The 24,414-nt window shown below is 43.5% G+C and overlaps 1 protein-coding gene across 4 annotated transcripts in view; it reads right to left on the bottom strand.

Moving 5' to 3' along the window:
- Window positions 1-19,111, bottom strand: part of hspa12a (heat shock protein 12A) — a 158,755-nt gene extending 139,644 nt beyond the window's left edge. For all 4 annotated transcript variants that reach the window (XM_037123841.1, XM_037123838.1, XM_037123842.1 and 1 more), the window contains exon 1: window positions 18,724-19,111. Coding sequence is in view for 3 of the 4 variants with exons in the window: in XM_037123838.1 (XP_036979733.1) it covers window positions 18,724-18,763 (40 nt within the window). In the remaining variant the exon portion in view is untranslated. The remainder of the gene's footprint in view (window positions 1-18,723) is intronic.
- Window positions 19,112-24,414: the final 5,303 nt, after the last annotated feature.

Raw genomic sequence — 24,414 nt, 5'->3', positions numbered from 1 at the left:
GACTATCGGTCAGCCTCGAGGAAATTCTAGCAAACCATCCGGCGCCTCAGGAGGGGGAAGCAGTTCTCCACCAACACTCTTTACGGTGGGGGTGGGGATCTGTTGACCTCGACTGGGGATATTGTCGGGTGGTGGAAGGAATACTTCGAGGATCTCCTCAATCTGACATGTCTTCCATAGAGGAAGCAGGGGCTGAGAACTCAGAGGTTGACTCATTCATCACCCAAGCCGAAGTCACTGAGGTAGTTGGGAAGCTCCTCGGTGGCAAAGCACCGGGGGTGGATGAGATCCGCCCTGAGCACCTCAAGTCTCTGGATGTTGTAGGGCTGTCTTGGTTGACACGTCTCTGCAACATTGCATGGCAGTCGGGGACAGTGCCTCTGGACTGGCAGACCAGGGTGGTGGTCCCCCTATTTAAAAAGGGGGACCGGAGGGTGTGTTCCAACTATCGGGGGATCACACTCCTCAGCCTCCCTGGGAAAGTCTATTCCAGGGTACTGGAGAGGAGAATTTGGCTGATAGTCGAACCTCGGATCCAGGAGGAACAATGCGATTTTCGTCCGGGCCGCGGAACACTGGACCAGCTCCATACCCTCCGCAGGGTGCTCGAGGGTTCATGGGAGTTTGCCCAACCAGTCCACATGTGTTTTGTGGACTTTGAGAAGGCATTCGACCGTGTCCCTCGTGGCATTCTGTGGGAGGTGCTCCGAGAGTATGAGGTCGGGGGCCCTCTGTTAAGGGCCGTACGGTCCCTGTACGAGCGGAGCAGGAGCTTGGTTCGCATTGCCGGCAGTAAGTCAGACCTGTTCCCGGTGCATGTTGGACTCCGGCAGGGCTGCCCTTTGTCATCGGTTCTGTTCATTATTTTTATGGACAGAATTTCTAGGCGCAGCCACGGGCCGGAGGGGATCTGGTTCGGGAGCCACAGGATTTCATCTCTGCTTTTCGAGGATGATGTGGTCTTGTTGGCTCCTTCGGGCCGGGACCTCTAGCATGTCCTGGGGCGGTTTGCAGCTGAGTGTGAAGCGGCTGGGATGAAAAATCAGCACCTCCAAATCCGAGGCCATCGTTCTCGACCGGAAAAAGGTGGCTTGTCCCCTCCGGGTTGGGGGAGAGCTACTGCCTCAGGTGGAGGAGTTTAAGTATCTTGGGGTCTTGTTCACGAGTGAGGGAAGGATGGAGCGTGAGACTGACAGGCGGATCGGTGCGGCAGCCACAGTAATGCGGTCATTATACCGGTCTGTCGTGGTGAAGAGAGAGCTGAGTCGAAAGGCAAAGCTCTCGATTTACCGGTCAATCTACGTTCCTACCCTCACCTATGGTCATGAACTTTGGGTCATGACCGAAAGAATAAGATCCCGGATACAAGCGGCTGAAATGAGTTTCCTCCGCAGGGTGGCAGGGCGCTCCCTTAGAGATAGGGTGAGGAACTCTGTCACCCGGGAGGAGCTCGGAGTAGAGCCGTTGCTCCTCCACATCGAGTCAGTTGAGGTGGCTCGGGCATCTGTTTCGGATGCCCCCGGGACGCCTTCCTCGGGAGGTGTTCCTGGCATGTCCCGCTGGGAGGAGACCCCAGGGAAGACCCAGAACACGCTGGAGCGACTATGTCGCCCAGCTGGCCTGGGAACGCCTTGGGATCCTTCCAGAAGAGCTGGAGGAAGTGTCCGGGGTGAGGGAAGTCTGGGTGTCCCTTCTCAGACAGCTGCCCCCGCGACCCGGTACCGGATAAAGCGGAAGAAGATGGATGGATGGATGGATGGATGGATATATATCAATTTAAAATTGATGCATGTATACCACAACAAAAAACGTCAACATCTCAATAACTTGTCATGTGCCCTTGAGCATCAATTACAGCTTGACAACAATGTCTCATGCTGACACAAGTCGAGTTATTGTCAGCTGAGGCATGACATCCCACTCTTCTTGAAGGGCGGCCCTCAGGTCATTGAGGTTCCGGGGTACACAGTCACGAGCCTCAACATGGCGACTCAGCTGATCCCATAGATTTTCTGTGGGATTCAGGTCTGGAGAAAGTGTAGGCCACTCCATTTGAGGTTCCCCAGTCTCCAGCAGCTGTTCCCTAATGATGCAACCTCGATGAGCTTGAGCATTGTCGTCCATGTAGATGAAATTAGACCTGTGTTGGTCATGCAGGGGTACAATGACTGGATTAATGATGTTATTCAGGTAGTATGGGTTTGTCACTGTACCATTCACAAAATGTAATTCTGTATTGACTAGACACACCACCACCAAAGGTTCGTCTGGTGACAACAGTGGCTGATGCACAGGGCTCTCCCCGGCGCCTCCAACATCATTAGTGGTCATCATTTCTGCTCAACGTGAATAGACTTTCATCATAGAACATCACTGAGGTCCACTGCTCCCTCGTCCATTGTAAATGCTCCCTGGCCCATGCAAGACGATGACGCCTGTGCCTGGTGGTGTGGTCAGATACCCTTGCAGGTTGTCTAGCACGCAGACCACACTGATTTAAATGGTTTCGAATGATCGGACATGAGGTGAGAGGTGCCTCTCCCCTCCCTTAAATGTGCCTGGAGTTGAGTGGCATTCATCATCTGGTTTCGCAGGGCACTGTTCACAGGGAAGAGGTCATCAGTGTGGAATGTGGCCAATGGACATCTATTTCTATGCCTTTCTGTAACTCTTCCAGTCTCTCTGTATCTATGTTGCAACCTGATGATGACACTCTGTGACACTCTAAGCTCAGTGGCCACTTCCGTCTGAGAACATCCTGTTTGAAGCCTCGCAATTGCGAGGTACTGTTGATCACTTGTTAGGTGTCGCCTTGGCCTCATGATGTCAAAATGTGAACAGCATGATGAGGAGGACTGTTTAAATACCAATTCTTATTGAACTGGGAGATTTATTGGTTGATTCATGGATCAAACACCTGTTGTGTATTTTGCTGTTAAGCTTCTTGTTAGAGAACACTACGTTGTGCAGAAAGTACTTAAACATTGAACTGTTGGACATGTGCATTCAAAAGTTTAGAGAAGATCACATTAAATTCACCTGTAAAGGTTAAGGTGGATTTTATGTTCATCCTGAAATTTCACCCGAAGCCAAATAACCCTGACCTTTTGTGAGTAGTGTGTGTGTGTATACACACACACACACACACACACACACACACACACACACACACACACACACGCACATACAGTCGTGGTCAGAAGTTTACATACACCAAAGCAAAAACTATTCCAGACAGCTTTAACCCAATTTGCCACCCAATTTGTATGAAGACATATATGTGGTTATTCAATAATAGTGTCTTCATTATTCTGCCAATGGGGCAGATGTGAATTTTTGACCTCAGATAGATATTTAGTTGATTTCCCCAAATGACCTCAGATTCTTGTGGTTCATAAGTTTACATACACCCACTTGTCTGGCCTATTTAACAGTAAATTAGTTGAAATCAGGTTGTGCAATCATTCATGGAATCATCCCTTTAGTCTGGCGTTCATTCATGTTGTGTAAAAGTAGAAATTATGGGGTATAAAAGCAGGTTGACTTTACACACACTGCATTTCGACTCGAGACTTGCAATGGGAAAGTCAAAAGAATACAGCCTTGACATCAGGGAGCAAATTGTTGCCTTGCATAAGTCAGGCTCGTCTCTTGGGACCATTTCAAGGCAGCTTGATGTACCAAGGGCATCTGTTCAGACAATTGTCCACAAATATAAGCACCTTGGGAGAATAGCCATGATGCCACGGTCTGGAAGGAAATGGAAATTAACATCAAGAGATGAAAAGCTTTTGGTCAGAAAGGTGAAAATTAACCCCAGGACCACCAAGAAAGCCATCTGCAATGAATTGGCTGCCTCAGGAACAAATGTCTCAGTGTCCACGGTCAAGAGAGTTCTCCATCGACATGGGCTAAGAGGGTACCGGGCCAGAAAGAAGCCATTACTCAAAGAGAGACACAGAAAATCTCGGCTGAAGTTTGCAAGAGTACCAGCATAAGGATAAAGCCTTCTGGAAGAGTGTCATGTGGTCGGACGAGACAAAAATTGAACTGTTTGGGCATAGTGACCAGCAATAGGGTGAAGCCTTTAACCCCAACAATACCATCCCAACGGTCAAGCAAGGTGGAGGAAGTCTCATGTTGTGGGGCTGCTTTGCAGCATCAGGAACTGGTGAACTCCAGAAGATCAATGGAATCATGAGAAAAGAGCAATACTTGGAAATATTGCAAGGAAACCTCAAAAAGTCAGCCAGATCTCTGCAGCTTGGTCGAAGCTGGATCTTTCAATAGGACAATGATCCAAAACATACAGCAAAATTAGTTTCAAAATGGTTTCAGCAGAACAAGGTGAAAGTACTGGAGTGGCCTTCACAAAGCCCTGACCTCAAACCGATCGAGAATATGTGGCGTGAACTGAAGAAACGAGTCCGTCAGAGAAGACCGACAAATATGACCGAGTTGTACCAAATCTGCCAGGAAGAGTGGTCAAAAATTCCAAAGGATTACTGTGAGAAGCTCACTGATGGCTATCCGAAGCGACTTGCTGAAGTTATAAAAGTTAATGGAAATGCTACCAAGTACTAAGCCCTGAAGACAAAGGTGTATGTAAACTTATGACCCAGTAAAAAAGCAGTGTTCTGCAAAGAAATATCAATAAATCTCAAATTATTAGGAATTTTTGCCTTTTCTTTTAATTTCACAAAAGCATTAATCCTGGGGTTTCCTGGATGCTAGTTTATTCATGATTCAATTATGTAACTTGAACTTAGCATGAGATTTAGTGTAGGAACATGCACTGTATCTAAACTTCTGACCACGACTGTATATATATATATAGCCCATGCTCGAAAGTGTGCTTTCATTGAATCAAGCCTAATGCGATATCAAACTCCACAGCCCAGTATCTCTATTTTTTCCCGATCTAGGATTCACATCACAATGGAACTCACTCACACTTTTTCATCAAGTCTCAAAATGCCCTATCACGTGATTTTGAAGACCGTGAGATTATTATGGAAAACTGCTCTGTAGTTTTTTGTGTAATCCATCTGACAAACCAATCAAACTAGGGTTGCCATGGTGACAAAGTTTTCTCATTGACTAACAAGTTCAAGACAACAATGCCGGTAATACCCAATAGCCTTCACTGGGCTTTTTACCAGAAAACATATTGCTGGGATAGTGCCGTATTCATTTTCTACTATTGCCAACCAATTAAAGGTCCCATATCATAAAAAAACACATTTTCTCTGGTCTCTGCATATATAAGCTGGTCCTCCCTGAGCCTGTCAACTCCCAGAATGAGGAAAACAAGCGATTCCTGCATGGTCTCTGCAGCCCACCCACTGGTAACACGGCGCTCCTACAGGCTGTTAAGATTCAGCTCCTTTCGTTACGTAACAAAAAGAGTCATTATCATAGGCCAACCTCCGCCGCGCGGTGATAGGAGATATCTGAGAGGGGGGCGTTCATCCCTGAGGTGAAGTTCGGTGTGTCCAGCAGTGAGACAGCAGTGTTTCACAAAGTCGTCGCTCAAAGCTAGACACGCAAAGTACTCTGTTGTTGGTTGTAAAAATCAAAACACAGCTTTTGCTAGCTGTCAGCCATTAGCTTCATGGTAGTAAATGGAACAACACATACAAACAAACTAATATTATACAGACACACTAACCATTCTGAAACATCCTGCTGCAGCCACAGAGTCTGCACTTCTTCAGGAGCCTCTCCTTCTGGGTCCCATTCTGGGTCAAACTGGTATGGTTGAATGAAAAAATCTCCGCGAGCCATTGCGATACATATATTCATCCAACATAAACATTAGCACATGCTACTGCTAAGGCAAAGGGGCTTCCCCTCCCTGAGGGTGACATAGCAGGCAGGGCTCCCTAAATAGGCATTGACAGATGGAGCTCATTAGCATTTAAAGGTGCAGGCACAGAAACAGCCTGCTCAGGACCACGGATGAGTTTGGGGCAATGCATATCGAATACAGAGCTGTTGGACCTCTGACAGCTGTGTGAACTTGATGAAAAACAGTATATTATGGGACCTTTAATGCAAACATATCCGACTGCTGCAGCTTCTAACTTAAAGCATTTACCTGGTGAAACACGAGTTGACTTTTATTTTGAAGTAGGCTAGTCACAGGAAATGCAATGTGTTCAGTGAGTTAAGCACTGACGTCTATCGTTCATCAACAATATCTCTACAGAGCTAAACAATGGCCATTTAATGCATTTGTTAAAGGCACATCAATTTTAAATTGAGCTGCAATCTGCGGGGTCTAACCTCTGTCGCCCCAAACCGGCCACCCTGACCCTCATCCTCCGCAGTTGATGACATCAGCCACCATGTTCCTTAAAGATCTGTGCAAAACATACCCATGATAAGCCCCCGATTTCTCCAAATTGTTTTTTCAGCTACATGGAGCTGGACTTGCATGTCAAATTTCAAGTCAGTCAGACTTAACCCTTTATTGGGCGAGTGACTATTTTTGGTAATTTCCGCACACTTTGCAAATGGCCACCCTCCTGTACGTCAGTTAGATCAAGAACCATGTGGTCTTTACTCAGCCAATCAGAAGAGATCACCCTACATCACAGATCACATGACTGTGGCGTTCGACCAATCAGCAGAGACCTGGAGTCCATCTAACTTTCTCTTTCCACTGATGGCGCTAAAAGATGCTAAAGAGACCGAGCTGCCCGTAAATTTCTGTACTAAACTTCGAAACTAGCCATGGTAAGTTGATGAATTTCACACATTTTATAGTTAAATAGTTGTGCTTAGTAATGACATATGTGTTTTTTGTGGAGGACTTGTGGAAATTTGTACAATTACAGCTTGAAAAATGCAGGCACCATATTTGATCATATGCCCGGTTCACCTAAAAGAGGGATTTCATTAGGTGTGTCCATTTTTGGACATATGCCCGATGCATCTAACATTGCATGCTTATAGCATTTTCTTGATTAAAAAAAACAATACAACTAAAAACATTATGTTTAAATGTTGCCAAAGGTTTTTATAATACTATATAGTAATTCAGGGATAATTTTAACCGATTTCTAGAAATATTAAAGCTATAAATAGTGAAAAATTGTGATTTTTGTCAGTTTGTGACCTTTTAACAACTGTTATATTTTTTTAGGCAATGTCTGCCCGCATGTTTTATGCCAAGAAGCAGAATACTGTCGTGCCCACCCACCCTGCCATCAGTGATGATGATGAGGATGATGATGATGATGTGGCAGACCCTGATTTTGTCCCACCCACCCACAACCAGGACATTCCATGTAGTGATACTGACCCCTCTGCCAGGAGGAAATGGATCCAGCCTGTGGTGGAAGTGCTCCAAGAAAATGACAGTGAGGACAGTGAGTACAGTGAGGATGACAACGATGATGATGATGACGATGATGATGATAATGTGCAGCCAGCAGTACAAGCCCAGAGGCCAAGGCCTGGCAAGTCGGCACCCAGGCCAACCACTTGGCATAAAGTTGACCTGAACAACACAGCCCTTCCTGAATACCAGCACGCTGCCCCAGACTACATTGACATGCCTTTTCAGTACTTTATTAGGTACTTTGATGCCCAAATAATCAGTCACATAACATATCAGACAAACTTGTATGCTGCTCAAAAGGACATCAACACCACTTTCTCCACCAATGAGAATGAAATAATGACCTTTCTGGCCATCCTCATCTATATGGGTGTTGTTCAGCTCCCCTCTGTTGAAGATTACTGCGCCATGGAAACCAGGGTCCCTCAAGTTGCCGACCTGATGTCATCAAAGAGGTTCAGGCTGCTGAAAAGGGTTATCCACTTCAATGACAACACTCAGATCCCTGGCACCAGCGACCCTTTCTTCAAAGTCCGGCCCCTGTTCAGCTATCTCAATAATGCCTTCAGGCGTGAGCCACAGACCCCCAAACAGTCTGTAGATGAGGTTATGGTTGCCTACAAAGGGAAGACAGCTGGCAACCTAAGGCAATATATCAAAAGCAAGCCAGACAAGTGGGGTTTTAAGTTGTTCGCGAGGGCTTCTGAGGACGGCTTCATCCATGACATGGTGCTCTACCAGGGCAAAACTACCCTGGAGGCCCATGATGTACCCCAGACGCCTGAACAAAAAGTGCTGGGTGCCACCAGTCAGATTGTTGCTGTCCTGGCAAGTACCATGTCCTCCCCCACCACCACAGCCATCTTTGCTGACAACTTTTTTACCAGCATGGAGCTAGTGCGGTACCTCAGAGATCAGAATTGCAGGTACACAGGGACAGCAAGGGACAATAGAATAAAAAATCCTCCACTCAAGTCCATCAAGGAGATGGAGAAGAAGGCTGTACCCCGTGGCACTTATGACTATGCTACCAGTGATGATGGGATACTGGCCGTCAGATGGAAGGACAACAGAACGGTCACTCTGCTGTCAACAGACATGGGGGTGGAGCCGATGTCCTCAGTCATTAGGTACTGCAGTGAGACCAAGATGAAGGAGCCTGTGAGCTGTCCAGCCGTCATCAAGAGTTATAACGCCAACATGGGGGGCATTGATAAAAGTGACATGTTGGTACACCTCTACCGCACCCCCATGAAGTCCAAGAGGTGGTACTTGCGTCTGTTCGCATATGCCGTGGATGTCAGTATCACAAATGCCTGGGTTGTGTACAGACGGGATAGTATGGCCCTTGGAGTGAAAGACCAGTCTCTGAAAGATTTCAGAATCCAGGTGTTCAGGGGTGCCAGCGGCCAGATATCTGCCAAATCAAGCTCCAGAAGAAGCTCATCCTCATCTGTTGAAAGCCTGAGCATGTATGTCGCTGTACCTGAGCCTGTGCGGGGACACCGCAGCCACACACCAAATGAGGCTGTGCGCTTTGACCTGTCCCTCTTCCATGCCCCTGTACATGACAAACGCCAGACCTGCAAGTACTGCAGCCGGAAAGGCAACTTTGTGATGTCAAATGTGGTATGCAGGGTCTGCAAGGTCCACCTTTGCATGAACAGTGAGCGCAACTGCTTCATTAGATACCATGAATAAGAAACATGAATGTTGAAAGTTGTACTGTGTATGTTATATAGTTTCTAAAGTTATGATGAATGTTATACTGTTATACAGTACATAAAGATTTACTGTGCATGTGATACTGTATGTTATACAGTATATAAAGTTGTACTGTGTGTTATACTGTTATACAGTACATAAAGATGTACTGTGTATGTGATACTGTATGTTATACAGTATATAAAGTTGTACTGTGTGTTATACTGTTATACAGTACATAAAGTTGTATTCCTGTATGTTCCTTTCACCTTAGAGGTGTTTTTGTTGTATATGTAACATATACACTTAATGGATTTTTTTTTTTACTACTGAAGGGCAAGGAACCAAATATGGTAACTTCGTTTACTTTGTTTTTCTGCAAGACAATGGAATTTTTTGAAAATGTTGAAAACAGAAATAAACTCTGGTTATGGCACAGACACATAGTCTATAGTTGATTTTTTGAATTTCATAGTATTTCAATGAGTGCCCTATAAAGGGTTAAGGTGGGAGGGGCATGGCCTTCCCAAAAACACATTTTCAAGCCGTAATTACAGTGCCATCATCGACTGGGCTCACATTTTAATAAAAATTGATGCACATCATTTCCAATCATTGGGCCAAGTTTTACGTTTCTGGCCCATTCCAGCTCACAGGAATTGCAGGAGCTCAAGCAGCAGACAACAATGGGATCGGACAATCACAGATCAGACAAAATCCCAAGGAGTTCGACAAAGTAGGTTTTGCATATGTGACGATTTAGCGAAATGTGCAGCAGAAGTAGGCGTGTCCTATGTCAGAAAACCCAGCTCTATTCAAGGAACATATGGATATAAGGTTTGCAAATGTGTCATTTAAAATGTGGAAGTTACAGGCAAAAACGTGATTGCATCTATTATAGCGCCACCTAGTGGAGTACATGTGCAATTTTTGGTATGGAAGAACTGTGTCCTATTCTATACGTACCATATAAATTTCAAAGCTCTCGGCATAACAGCTTGGCTAAATTTAATGTTTGTTGTTTATCTTGTAATAAGCCACGCCCACATTGACCAGTCATGACCACTTTCAAGATATGGCATCAGGATTGGCCCTACATCATACCGACCACATTTTGTAAAAATGGGTGTAGCCGTTCAAGAGATATAAACTTACCATATTTTTAGTGCCCCCTAGTGGCCAAATTTGCCAAATTTGTCTCAAGTGACATGGCATCCAAGGATCTCAAATTTGGTGTTAATAGCATGTAGTTTGATTGAGATATTACACAGTTTACATTTTTATATCGGGGGCGGCTGTAGCTCAGCGGGTAGAGCAGGTCGACCAGTGATCGGAAGGTCGCTGGTTCAAATCCTGGCTCTGGGCAGGGCTGAGCTGCACGTCGAAGTGTCCTTCAGTGAGATACTGAAACCCACATTGCTCATCAGTGAGGGCCCTGTGATGAGCTGGCGACTTGTCTAGGGAGTACCCTGCCCTCGCCCTGAGACAAGGCTGGGATTGGCTCCAGCAACACCCTGCAACCCCTTGGAAAGGGATAAGCGGTCATGTCATGTCATTGTAGCTAACTACAGAAATTTGTTAATAATTTGCACATTTTTTGACTGAGCAAAATTCTTTTGATAACTTTAGATCAGGTGAAGAGTGTAAGAGTGTATCTCGTAGATCGGACTAAATTTCAAGGAGGATTTTGATAAAGTAGGTTTTCCAGCTTTTGCGAAAAACTTTCTAGTCGGAAGTGGTCGGGGCCGATTGCAAAGTGATTCAGTTCCATTCAGGGAATTTGGGGATACAAGGTTTCTGAACGTGCGACATACAGTGTGGGAGTTATAGGCAAAAATGCGTTGGCCTAGGTTATAGTGCCCCCTGCATGCAGATATATGTAGTTTTTTGTGTCTAAGATATTTGCAGGAGTCCGGACCAACCCTCCAAATTTCACTGCCCTCCCTTGCACGGTTTAATTTGCAGCACCACTTTTAGTCTGAGAAAAATAAAAATAAAAATCCTTACAATTACATTTGGGTTCCTAGCACCGCCGGTCCCTTGGCCCCTCAGGCTTTGCCCTCTAAATATAGCCACAAGCAGCAATCCATGGGTTCTAACCTCTTTCACCCCAAATCAGCCACCCTGACCCTCATCCCCGCAGTTGATGACATCGGCTGCCATATTCCTCAAAGTTCTGTGCAACACGTAACCCTGATAAGCCCCAAATTTTTCCAAATTGTTTTTCAGCTACATGCTAATGGCATTTATAGCAACCCCTATAGGTTGAGCTCAACAGGGTAGGCAGATTCCCAGTCCCCTTGTCAGCCTACCCAACAGGTTTTGTAATGATAAGACAAAGGGTGTGGGAGTTATGGCCGGTCATTTCTAAGCCCTGCCTATTGCAAAAATACATGGGTCCTTGGTGGCCATGTTTTTTGATCAGTCTGGCTCATTTATAGTAGAAATGTGTCTTTACATCCCCCGAAGCAGTATACCAAATGGTGTTGATAGAGTCAGTCTTTCAAAAGTTATATTCATTTTACTGTTTTTAACGTTATGCAAATTAGCAAAAAATCTGTAATAGCGGCATTCGTGGTGCAAGATGCTTTTTGTAGAGGACTATCAGGAGGACGTGTATGAAAAATTTCAAGTCAAGAGCCTTTCAAAGTTCACACCCTATGTTATAGCGCCCCCATCTGACGGATTGGGATCAGATTTTTGGAGCAGCATTTGGACGTCATTTATACTGAATGTACCAAGTTTCATGTCTCTGGGTCCTTCCAGCTCGCCATAAATTAATAAAAGGCAAACAATGATGGTTAATGACGAATAGGCCACACCCACTTTCACCTGTCAACATGGCACTCAAGATATTAGTTAATACTCGCCCCTAGAACATGCATACCAAATTTGGTGAAATTCCGTCTGATAGGTCTTTGAGATACGCATGTGTAGCATTTATAGCGCCCCCTATAGGTTGAGCTCAACATGCTTTGGTGGGCAGATTCCCAGTACAGTTCAAAACAAACCGGTCACTTGGTAGAACTTCCAATGAGACCCTCATTACAGCGATATATGGTTAACAGTCCATATATAACCCACCCCTGATGTACACGTAGTCCGGGCAAGGAGACTAGACTCTCTGTTAGGGGTACACAAAGTGTGTGAGCAGCAGTCCGTGCAATCAACTCTGCTGCATTGAGTGCCCAAATCAATTTTTAATAAAATAAAAAAGGGGAAAAAGGAGAAAATGAAAACAGAAAAGGGTGAAATAAGATTTGAAAAAACAATGGGAAAACCCCTATGTATCTTCTTGCTTCTGCTCCTGGTTTTGATTTTGTCAAGCCTGTAAACATTTAGATTTTAATATGCTTTTACTACACTCATGTTACCTTTTCCATTTAATCTTTTATGAAAGAGTTAGTTGAGTCTCAATTATTTCCGTGATGATCTGTTCCGTTCATGATGGTCTTGTTTTCCTTGGGAGTCAGCATCAGCCCTTTTTTCCCCTGTCCGCCCTGGGTCAGCCATCTGTTCTCTAGTAGCTCTCTCTCCAGGAGGTCCCGTTCATCCACTCCTAGCTCCTGCAAAGTTGGTTGAGCTTCACAAAGAGAGGGGAAAGTTTTGACCCTGGTGTCCAAAAATACCCTTAACTGTGCCGGGTAAGGTACTTGAGCTCTGATATTGCGTCCCTGAGCCTTTTAATTACTTCATGCACTTGCTTTCTCTTTCTCAGGAGATCCGTGGAGTAGTCTTGATCAAAAAAACATTTTTCCCCTGAAACTCCACTTCTTGCTGGGCCCAGGCTTGTTGGAGCACCATTTGTTTCACTTTAAAGTCCAAAAACCGCACTATTATTGATCTCGGTGGCACTGTCGGTTTCAGCGTTATGGCCCTGTGAGCCCTCTCCAGACATATGTTCATATTTTACTGCAGTTTCAGAGATGACTTAAAGAGATTAGTTATGAATGGAATCATCTCTTTACCCTCTGCGTCTTCAGGTATTCCATGATGTTGTTCCTGCAGAGCCTGTTTTCCAAGTCATCTTGTCTGGCAGTTAGCTTTGCATCTTTACTTAGCAGGTAGGCTAGCACTCTTTCTTGCCGCAAGCCCTGGTCTTCGGTGTTACTCATTCTGGTTTCAGTAGTGGTCAGTCTCTCCTCAAGTGTGTCTACCCACTGTTTAATCTCAGCCATTGACGTCTCCATCCGTGTCTGGCATTCTTTAATTTGTCGTTGTGCATCCCCGTACTCTTGTTCGGCCCCAGACTCACTGTTGGCTAAGTTAGCATTGAGTGTTTTAGTCTGTTTTTGTCTTGAGCTTACTTTCGTGGTCACTTTAAAGCTGTGAGTGTGATATGGTTAGTTTTTAAACTCAGGCAGAGTGTTCTGTTTAGGCGTCTGACTTGGGCATGGACGGAACCGAAGTCCATCAAAATCCTTTTTTAGCATTAGGTATGAATCGGACATATTGCCCAGTCCTCCCCGAAAAATGCAGAATTTTTTGTGATTGTTGCAGGCAAAAATCAGTGATTACGCGGCACGTTTTCTTAAAAAATGCGATGGAATATGCAGGATATTTATGCAATGTTATCCGATGAAATTGTGGGAACTTGCAACACCCTCTTCTCACTAGGTTACTACCTTAATGTAGAGAGTCATTTCTTACTACTTCTTATAATAAGCAAGCATGCTACAACACAGAAAGTGCTGGGACTTACAAAACATTAATGAGTTAAACAAGTTCTGTAGCTTTACAAAAGGAATATGCTACAACTTATGTAAAAATTAATAAATAAATTACATACAAAAATAAAATGTGCAGTGTACCATCAGACTTTGGCTGATTATGCATTGCATTATGCAGTCAATTGTGACTCCTATTGCTTTGTGCTGCAACTCTGCTGCTGTCCCCCGCTACTACAGGCTACTACAGGTGTAATGGTAGCAGTAATGGTAGCAGCTGTTATCCAACTAATTGATATTTAAAAAGGCTAAATGACAGTGGGGGCTGTTGGAAATGAATATAATCTGTGCATGCAAGACCACAGGGTAATAATGGGCACAGCAACCACCAAGCCAAGCCTACAACCAACCAATCAGCCAAGAAACAAACAAACAAACAAAATGGACACAGGTGAAAACTCCTTGACAGAGGCAAATACAATGGGCTAAGAACAGATAGCAATACAGAGGTGAGGCAAACCACAATGCATTTTTTTATTTTGTCGCAGCATGTCGGTATGTATATCAGTGGTAACCAGACATGATTTCCTCTGCAGGGTGAGATTCATGTCAGAGCACCGGTGGGAGACAGCAGAGACTACAGTGGTAAGCTAATACACAACTGCTGCACTGCCTCAAATTCATAAACAATGCTGTCATCCTCCATCACAATGTTTCACTGTAGACACAGTCATATGCCAATTCAGCAGACATCGCCTAACCATAGTATGTACATCATGTTACTTTTATAACAACCATTTTTTATTCAGTAAATAGTGTTATAACCACTGTCTCAGAGGACATCATTCCCTTTTCACTTTTATGTGGTTCATGTGGTAAGTCTCGGAGACAACCAGGAAGCAATGGAACAGGGAATTTTCATTTTTAGTTGATTCTGGCGGCCCCTGTGGACATAAGCTGTTAATGCTCAACCACCTCCTATAGCAAAGGTCCTGAGCCGTACAATTTGTTCTTATAACAAATGAAAGAAAGACGTAAGACATTTTTAACAGTAATTTTCTTTACACGGCTGTTTGCATGATGCATATTGAAGTGAAACTCTCGCCAAAAAGCAACCTAAGCTTCATTTGTAAATGTATATGAGTCGATAATTATGACAAAAGAGGCACTTTTAAGATTTACCATAGTAAAAAGAGTGTCGATCCCCGAGCGCGACCTAACAGGAAGGCTTGAGGTGCGGTCCACCATTACTCTCCTTCCTGTTGGGTCGAACTCGGGGATTGGCACTTTTTCTCTGCCATGACGGCGGCGTCCCGAAGATACAGCTGCTAACTTGAGTTGTTCAGGAACCTTTTGTTTTAGTAAACTCTGTGTACAGACAATTTTCTCAATGCTCGTGTTCATGTGTAGAGACCCTGGTGATACTACGAGCAAAGTTTCATGTTGTGTCGAGCCTTCTTATTGTCTTAAAAATAGCGATTTTGACTTCTGCATACACTGCCTCTCATATATTTGTGTTGCTCAAGATGTCTCTGCTAGTTATTGCTCTCCATTTGTGTAGCAAAAAAACATAACATTACATTAGTTTAGTTTGCTAAAATTATAGACCGGATTACAAGGCAAACTACAGAAACAGCCTAATGCATTTATAGACTGAAGATTTCAAACAGCTTTTAACAGCTTGAATATGAATTTTGAATTAAATTTGTAATATGAATGGGGTCACAGGGGAAGAAATAATGCCACCCGAGAAAGTTTTTGGCTAACTATTTTGTGAAGAAAATATTTTCGAACTCCCTGACATCCCAGTGATTTACTGAGCTTCCGGGTGGACAGATTGCTTTACTTTTTGCTATGGTAACTGCTGACTGCAATGTTGTAACTGCTAGCTGTAATGTTAGCTGCCCTTAAGTAGTTAGCCATAAGCCCTTTTCACACAGAGAATATGCATTAGTGGCACAGCAAAGGCTAGCCGTTTCTCCACCTTTGTTTGTTCACACAGAACCAAGCAGCTCCGGTGTAAGATGCTCCAGTGTATAAATTCATAAGGAACGCCGGCCCTGCAGATCCAAAGAGGTGCGAAGGTACATGTTATGACGTTGACGTCTGTGCGTTTTGTTTCAATGTGTTTCCCCAGGAGTCCTCCTGTTAATCTTAACATGTACCCCCTGACTGTTTATAATCATATGGATGCTGTTATGTGTTTTGATTGAGATCCTGACCCAACAAACATCCTGGAAAGTGACAAAGTGATGTGTTTCGCTCTGAATTACATAATTACATAATCACCATCAGTAAACCGGATGCTGTCTGACTCCCAGTCGCGGGAAAGAGGCTGCCAGTGATTTTTTTTCAGTATAGGTTTTCAGAGACAGTAACTACAACAACACAATAGTGGAGGGAGACAGAGACATGGTGAGTTTTTTGCTCTGGATCACATCATGCAATCACCACAATTCAACGGCAGGGGCCACCTGGTTCTGCAGTCGGGGACAGATGCTGTTTATCCAGCAGAAATGTGATGAAGAGTTGGTAGGACAGACAGGAGGACAGACAGGAGGACAGACAGGATGTCAGACACCTTTCCACATATAACTGCAGATTTTCCTTTTTTGTTCCCAAAGACACGACCAGTTACCACATTACTGTTGTTTGGTCCTGTAATGTTGCTTTGTGGAACATTTCTCTTTTATTTGTTGAATGAAGGATCTGTTTAGTTATCAGACTGTGAACACCATCAGACCAACATACTGATCCGGCCTCCAGCTTTTCACACTCACACCGACACCGTCTCGCCTGTGCTGATAGTACCTCTGGAGTCAGCAAAACTGTTGGAGTGTGTTTCCCACACTGAAGGGGCAGTGTGATTGGGGCTATGGATATAGCAGCCCTATTAGCTGACTGTCTTTGCTGAGTCACCATGCCTCAGGCCTGAAAACCTCCTCCTCACAGTGGCTCAAGCACTGTGCTTGAAGTATAAATGCCAACACTGCTCAGAATTCCAAGTCTGAGCAGAGTCAGCCAATAGGACCACTAACAAGTAAGGCTGTCGATTTTTTCTTCAAGAAAAAACATGGATCAAGGTTTGAACAATAAAGATATAAGTTTTAAAGTTGTATTTTTTATGCTGTAAAAAGATAATCACACGAACTTTACTAAATAGAAGTACATTTAAAAAGGGAGATATAGGTTTATATCACATTTTATAAATTAACACTTACATTTAATTTCATTATTATGTTTGGATCAATTTATTTATTGAGCCAATTTATTTCTTTATTTATCTTTGATGTTGGTAGTTTCAGTCCTTGATATTGGCTATCAAATACTGAAATACTACCAACCAACCCCTGAACTGTTAATCCCAGTATTTCTTATGAGGAAGGACATCTCATTTGAAGTGACCTGCAAGAGCTTGCAGAGAATAAAATGTGCAGAAAACAATTATATGCTGTGTCATCTAGCTGCTAGATGTCCGTATATGCTAGATACTGTCTCAGTATGCCAAAGGAGCTGAGCCAAGTATGCTAACTTAACAAGTATTCTCAAGTGAATTCACCTAAGTTACAGCAATAAACATTGCAACAGTGAAAGTCATCTTATTTGCAGCAGAAGAACATGCATTTCTGAAGCAGTGTATCCTGAAGATGCGTGCACAGGTGTTCCCTGATGACAAGCAGGCTGGTGTGAGCTTGACAAAAGACACCGTCAGGGAGCTAGTGTACTGACGGCCCTGCTGGATGCAGAAGCAAAGTGGTATGTGGTGTTTTAGTTACCTGTTGAAGAATGAACATCACAAATACTGTATGTGTTTGATATACTTATAGCTATACACTTGATTTACACGATTTCTAGTTAGTTTATCACTGAGAAAGAACAAAAGGAAAAAAGGGCTGCAAAAGAACAGAAAACATAATGCAACAGTAGTCCTAATCATGTGACCCCTACAGGGCTCTGTCAAAAACAATAGTAATCAAAGGCAATTATATAATTGAACAGATACATTTATATATGTCTTACATTTACATAGCCTGATGCTTATTTGAGAGGGAGTTTGACACCTCTGCTCTATTGCTCACACAGCTCCTTCTCGACCGTAGTGGTTTATCATGATGGAGAATACTAAAGTTTAAATCATGTTAAAATTAATAATGCTTTGTCAATTGAGTGTATGCCAAATCATGTATTAAGAACTCAGATCTCACACAATTATTCCTAAATACTGTTCATTGGTGCTTCGTGACCAGCGAGAAATTATAAAAGAAGAGAAATTCCAATGGAGTTCGTCTGACTACACATCTAACAGCCTATGGTATGTAGGCGTCCTATGGCAGTAGTATCAGGGTGGACATATTTTTATCGAGCAGACAAACATCATGGAACTTAAGCAGGTGGCTGACTACTGTGACAGGGGACACTAGTCTGGAACGCAACCCAGGGAGGGCCGTGTGGGCGGGTAATGAACACTGCGCTACCTGAAGACATGGTGCAGACTTTTTGCTGCATTGACTCATAACTCCGGTGGGACGGACCATGTGACCAAACTCTGCACCGTTAAGAAGGATTGAACTGGGCCGTGTGTTTTTTTAGTTACGGAGAAAAACCCAACACTTTGAGCTCAGCCTCGCAGTCGGAAAACACAAGCCTGAGACATTAATATTAATATCGCCATGTTCGTCTGGGAAGTGCTGCTGTGGTCGGGCCAGTAGGCGAGGTCCTGCTGCCCTTGAAAAGACAGGGCAGTGCCTCACAGCTCTACCGGCCTCCCTGCACTGCAGCGCATGTGTTACAAAGACGTTTTAAGACTGGACACACACAAACACAGTAGAACGTTGTGTTTCCGCCCTTATATTGACCGAGAACATGGCAAATCTCAGTCGAGTGCACATGAACGCGTCCTGCAGAATCACACTGCGTAGTGCGCGCGCATTAATTGCTCTCTGAGATGAGCAGAGTGAAGAACTGAATCAGCGTAGAGCCTGCCAATGATCTTAAATGGCCTACCTGTTATTATGTTCTCTGTCGCCGTGTCTTTATCAGTCATCCTGTCCCGCAGTTTCACCTCCTCCCGAGCCTTCTCTCCGATACAGCTACACCAAGCAATTTTCCTGGTTACTGGGGATACCGGGGCAAGGAGGAAGAAATACTAACAAGAACAGCCAGCACGCTGCTAACGCGGTGTCCCCCTCAACTTCACTTCGTTTTGCCGCTTCCGGTTCCTTGAAAAAGCCGTTAAAAACACATGGAGAAGATTTAGGGTAGGAGGTGTTAGAGGTGGGGGAGCAGTGACTCTCTGCAGAGAGGATGTAGACCCCAGGCTGCTGCTGCTGCTCCGTCCGCCCCTCCCAATCGCATTCACTGATGTCCTGGTCAGGAATGTTGCTGCTGTCGAGTGTGCTGCAGCTCTGCTGAGGACAGCCGGCAGGGATGCTGTTCTCTGCCATATGGGGCGAGAACAGTGACTGTACAGTTTGGTATCAGACCCTAACAAAACTGAATCAGCAGGAAACATTATATGACACTGAAGAAAGTGAACTGAAACTATGAACTGAAAAATAAAACAAAGACAGTAATAAAATGATCACGTCCGTACACAATCACAGAAACGATTGTGTCAATTATCTTTATTTTACAAATATTAAAGAATCCAGGGCATGAAATATAAATACAATAGAAACCAGGTATTGCTCAAAAATATCATAGCAAGGAAATCAGTGCAGATTTGCAAATATTATATACAGTGCTGGGAAAAGGTGTTTGCCCCCTTACATATTTATTTAGTTTTTGCTTTTTTGTCACACTTCCATGTTTCAGATCATCAAACAAATTATAGTATTAGACAAAGATAACCTGAGAAAATACAAAATGCAGTTTTTAAATTATGATTTCATTTATTAAGGGAAAAAAGCTGCCTAAACCAACCTGGCCCTATGTGAAAAGTAATGTAACCTTATTTAAGATCAAGAGAATATAATTGAATAAATAAATTCATAGGGTAATAAATAGCATTTAAGTTTAAAATGTTAAAATTCCTTGACCAGCAGTGAAGTTAAACTATTGCTAAATGAGAGGAAGGAATATTGCGTAATGTTCAAAGGATTCATAAAATACAGCATTTAAAATCAATGTTTATTGTTGGTTGTGTTAATCTATGTTAATTTGCTTTGATTATACATGTAAGAACAGGAAAGATAGAGTTGTGCAAATGTTTGTGAATTTGTTATTCTTGGACCTTTGGTGATTTTATGTTATTTCAGGACCTTTTTTTTATTCCTGGACCAACCTCATTCGAGGTCAAAGGACCAGGGGGCGGGATCAATGGGGAATGAGGAAGGAGAGAGAGAGTGACAAGCGGAGGAAGCCGAGTGATGCAGGTTGTCTGCTGTAAAGTAAAAAAACAATCTTTCTAGTTAATGTTTATGCCAGTTTGAGTGAAGGTGTTCAACCAGGACTCTTTAAAAGCTTGAACGGCGGTAAAGTTCTGTATGTTTGAGTAGACTTTTCAGCACAAGAAGACATTAAGGAGTTTAAGTTAGCTGCTGACCTAGCGGCTAGCGCTGTGTGCTTGGACTGTGCTAACAAGCTAGGGACGAGCGAACTTGACAAGTAGAGCCCATGTGGAGCTGTGAGACCGGTGACACACACAAAGACCCAGAGGGAGCCGGACAGCATTGCCGAGTGGTAGACTTTGTTGAGATCATTAGCGGTGTGAATCTTGAGTGACGGTACCAGTGTTTGTTTTTGCCTTGTGGTGAAGCAGCCATTTTCTTTAAGGCTTCAACGTACAGGAGCTACATTCAGGCCTACAACTTTGAACTGGGTATTTTCATTTAAGCAATTTTATTGCTGGCTATTTTTTTTTTTTTTAAGTGTCTGTGATTGCACTTGATATTGTCAGTTGTAAAGCATTTGATAAGACCATTGAAGGAAACATTTAACCAGTAAATTCAGTTATTCAAAGTGAATAACTCATACGTTTTCAGAAAATAGATGTGGTTATTGAATACTTTTGATATTTCAAGTTAAGACAAAGATTGATTTGTGTTTGATAGAGTAAGAGTGTTTGAAAGGAACAAAAGTAATCCAAATACATTTCAATTCATGGTAAAGCGTAAATATTAATAGTGATCTAAAATGTAAAAAGTATTGCATTGAAAAGTATATGATCATACACATTAGGAAACCCCAAGCCATTTTTTTATATCTAAAAGAGCACAGGTTAGCCACCTCTCACTATAGTCAAACATGCTAGAGAGGCACTACAGTAATCAGGGCTCTACGCTGACATTTTTCCCAACGAGCACATGTGCTCCTAAAGTAAAATATCTGGGAGCACAAAAATGTATTTATCGATTTATGTAACACTTCTACAGAGCCCCTAAAGCAGGGGTGTCAAACTGATCCAGTAAAGGGCCATGTGGCTGCAGGTTTTCATTCCAACCAAGCAAGAACACGCCTGATTTGGATCAGCCAACCAATCAGCCAACCAAGCAAGAACACACCTGATTTGGATCAGGTGTGTTCTTGCTTGGTTGGAATGAAAACCTGCAGCCACATGGCCCTTTACTGGATCAGTTTGACACCCCTGCCCTAAAGGGACACGAGGGAAAAAATAAATAAATAAATTTTAAAAAAAAAATTTTGCAAAAGTATTATGAGATCTCTCAGCAACGAACTACAGTACTCTGGCCAGCTTCATGGGTACCGGTGGATGTATGCTAAGTGTAGAGAACATGGACTACGAGTAAAGAAGGAGGATGTGCGGTTGGTGTTGAAGGAGCTGGATCCGAGAGGACTGTCATTAAGGCAAGCAAGACGCCTAAGACGAAGGAGCTACTTCTCGAGAGGTCCAAACTTCATTTGGCACATGGACTCCTATGACAATCTGAAGACATATGGCTTTTGTATCAACGGAAGCATCAACGTTTTTTTCTCGAAAAAATAATCTGGCTTAATGCCTATACCACAAGTAGTAACCCAAAGTTCATCGGGGGTTATTATGTCGATGCAGTGCAACGTTTAGGGGGCTGCCCTAGGATTGTGAGAGGCGATCTCAGGACTGAAAACGGCTATGTTAGAGGCTTTTAGCGGTTCCTCATCCCCATTCATCCAGACGGCACTGTTGATAGTTACTTGGATTGAGCAAGCACCGGCAATCAACAGATCGAATATTGGTGGGGTTTTCTACGCAACCAGTGTCTGGAGTTCTGGATGTCCTTGTTTGCAGACATCAGAGACAATGGATTCTTTGACGGCGGGTTTCTGGACAAGGCTATCCTTCAGTTTTGTTGCATGGGACAGATCCAGGTGAGTTTGTGTGTGTGTGTGTGTGTGTGTGTGTGTGTGTGTGTGTGTGTGTGTGTGTGTGTGTGTGTGTGTGTGTGTGTGTGTGTGTGTGTGTGAGTGAGTGAGAGAGAGAGAAATTGTGGATACATTTTTTTTGTATATGTATGTATGTACTGTTCTTCCTAATTGTATTTTGTATAGTCTTTTTAACAGGATGAGTTGGATGACACTGCACAGGTTTGGAATGCACACACCATCAGACCATCGAAAAATATCAGTGTCCCCAGTGGTCGGCCCAATGTGATGTTTGCATTGCCTCAACTCTATGGGACCAGAGACTTCCTTTCCCCTGTTGAAGATGAACATCTTCAGCTGTGCAAAGATGAATGCGTCTTTCACCGGCCGATACCATGCAGTTCAGATGTGTATGAACTATGCAACATCTTAATGGCGGAGTCCCATCTGACTCTACCAAGAGATCCCTATCAGGCTGTGAACTTGGATAGGCACCTAAGAGAGGCCATCACTGCATCTCTGTAAGTCAGGGATATTTCATTATGCCCTGTAGGGGAACAATTAATCGCAAACTATTTTGATAGTTAATTAATCGTTTAAGTCAAATTTTCTTGTAAAAATTTCACAAAATATTTTCTGTTTCTCACAAAATGTTTTCTGTTTCTCAGATGTGAATAATCCTTAGTTGCAGCCTGAATCAAGTGACATGTAATTGACAGTTAAGATATCTGTGGATGAACATGTCAAGTTGGGGTAAAAGGGAAAACTATGGAAGGGAAAAGGTGGACCCAAACGCAGTAGACACGTGAGGCAGGGATAAGGGAACAAACAAAGGGCGAGCTTTATTAAAAAGCTGAATACAAAAACAAATGGCAGACAAAAAAGAGCAAAAGGCAAAGTAGCAAACAAAACCAAACAAAGTAGCAATGAAAACAACTAGACAAAGTACAAATCAAAAAAATCAAAGTCCAACTCAATCATAGAAAACTCAAAACCAAAAACATACCAAACGGACATGGAGCATGGAGCATGGAGCATGGAGCATGGAGCAAGCACAAGACAAAATCCACAAGACAGAATCCAGCAAACAAAAGACAAAATCCACAAGACAGAATCCAGCAAACAAAATACAATGACTGGGCGAGGAGTGAAGGAAACACAGAGACTAAATACACAGACACTAACGACATGACGAGGCACAGGTGAGGAGAGAGGAGGAAGGAAACCAGGTGTGATAATGAGGGGGAGGAGCACAGAGGAACAGACCAGGAGGGAACAAGACAACAGACAGAGGGAGCCAGAGGGGAGAACTTAAAGGACACATGAGGGCATGGAAGATCAAAACAAGAGACACAAGACATGGAGAAAGCAAAACATAACACAAGACAAGATACAAGGATGAAAATCAAATACAAGAAACCAAAAACCAGAAACAAGAACAAAACAAACAGGAGACATGACAGAACAAACTTTGTAGCCAAGCACTGTAATGTCAGAGTGGAGCAGCAAGTGGCCTTGAAGTGGCCCTCAACCTTCTGCAGGATGGGCAGAATTTGGCCACATGCTACATCCCTTTCTGAGGACACACACAGAGTTGAGGTGTACAGGATTTTCATCACTCTCACAAACTCCTCTGCACGCCTGAAGTCCTGCTCTGTAATTCTCTGGAGCCTGAAAAAAGAAGACAATCACCCCACACAAAACCAAAGCAGTTTTAATGAAGATATCAAATTAAAGAAATACTTTGTCAAAATAGTGATAATGTCATGCACTTTCCATTTCCACTTTCCCTTTCCATTGACCTCCTGAGCCTGGGGTCCAAAGATGCTGCCTGAATGGCTGAATACTGCTCTACAAACCGTTCAATCATCAAGTAGAGTGTACCTCATTCGCACATCAAGCACCATTGTATGCTGTGGGAGATCTGAAAACATTAACAATACACAATATGCATTTCATGTACATGTTAAGAATTTTGGAAACATTTATTTATCTTGAGCATCTGTAACCTCCTTGCAGCCACACCCATATTTGCAGCATTGTCGACTGTTAATGGTGCCACCTTTCCCTGAATATTATACTCTGCCATTATGTGACAAATCTCTTCTGCCACAAATTCTCCTGTCTGGGCTTCACAGACAGCTTTAGTGTGGAGAACCCTTTCTAGCAGCTGACCTCCCTTAGCAAAGTGGACAGTCACTGTGATGTAATGATCCTGGGCTGCACTGGTCCAACCATCACAGATAAGTGCCACATACTCCTCAGTCTCCTCCAACTCAGCATGCACTCTCTCCCTCTCTATGGCATACCATGCTGCTATCAGTGTGTTAGAGAGCATGTCTCTTGATGGCAGTTGATACCGCAGCAACCATCTCCCGAAGTGGTAAAACACAG

Source organism: Acanthopagrus latus, chromosome 15 (assembly GCF_904848185.1).
Source record: "Acanthopagrus latus isolate v.2019 chromosome 15, fAcaLat1.1, whole genome shotgun sequence".
In the NCBI taxonomy this organism is placed as follows: Eukaryota; Metazoa; Chordata; class Actinopteri; order Spariformes; family Sparidae; genus Acanthopagrus; species Acanthopagrus latus.
The sequence above is the reverse complement of the archived record's forward strand: the minus strand, read 5'-3'. Positions and strand labels throughout refer to the sequence as shown.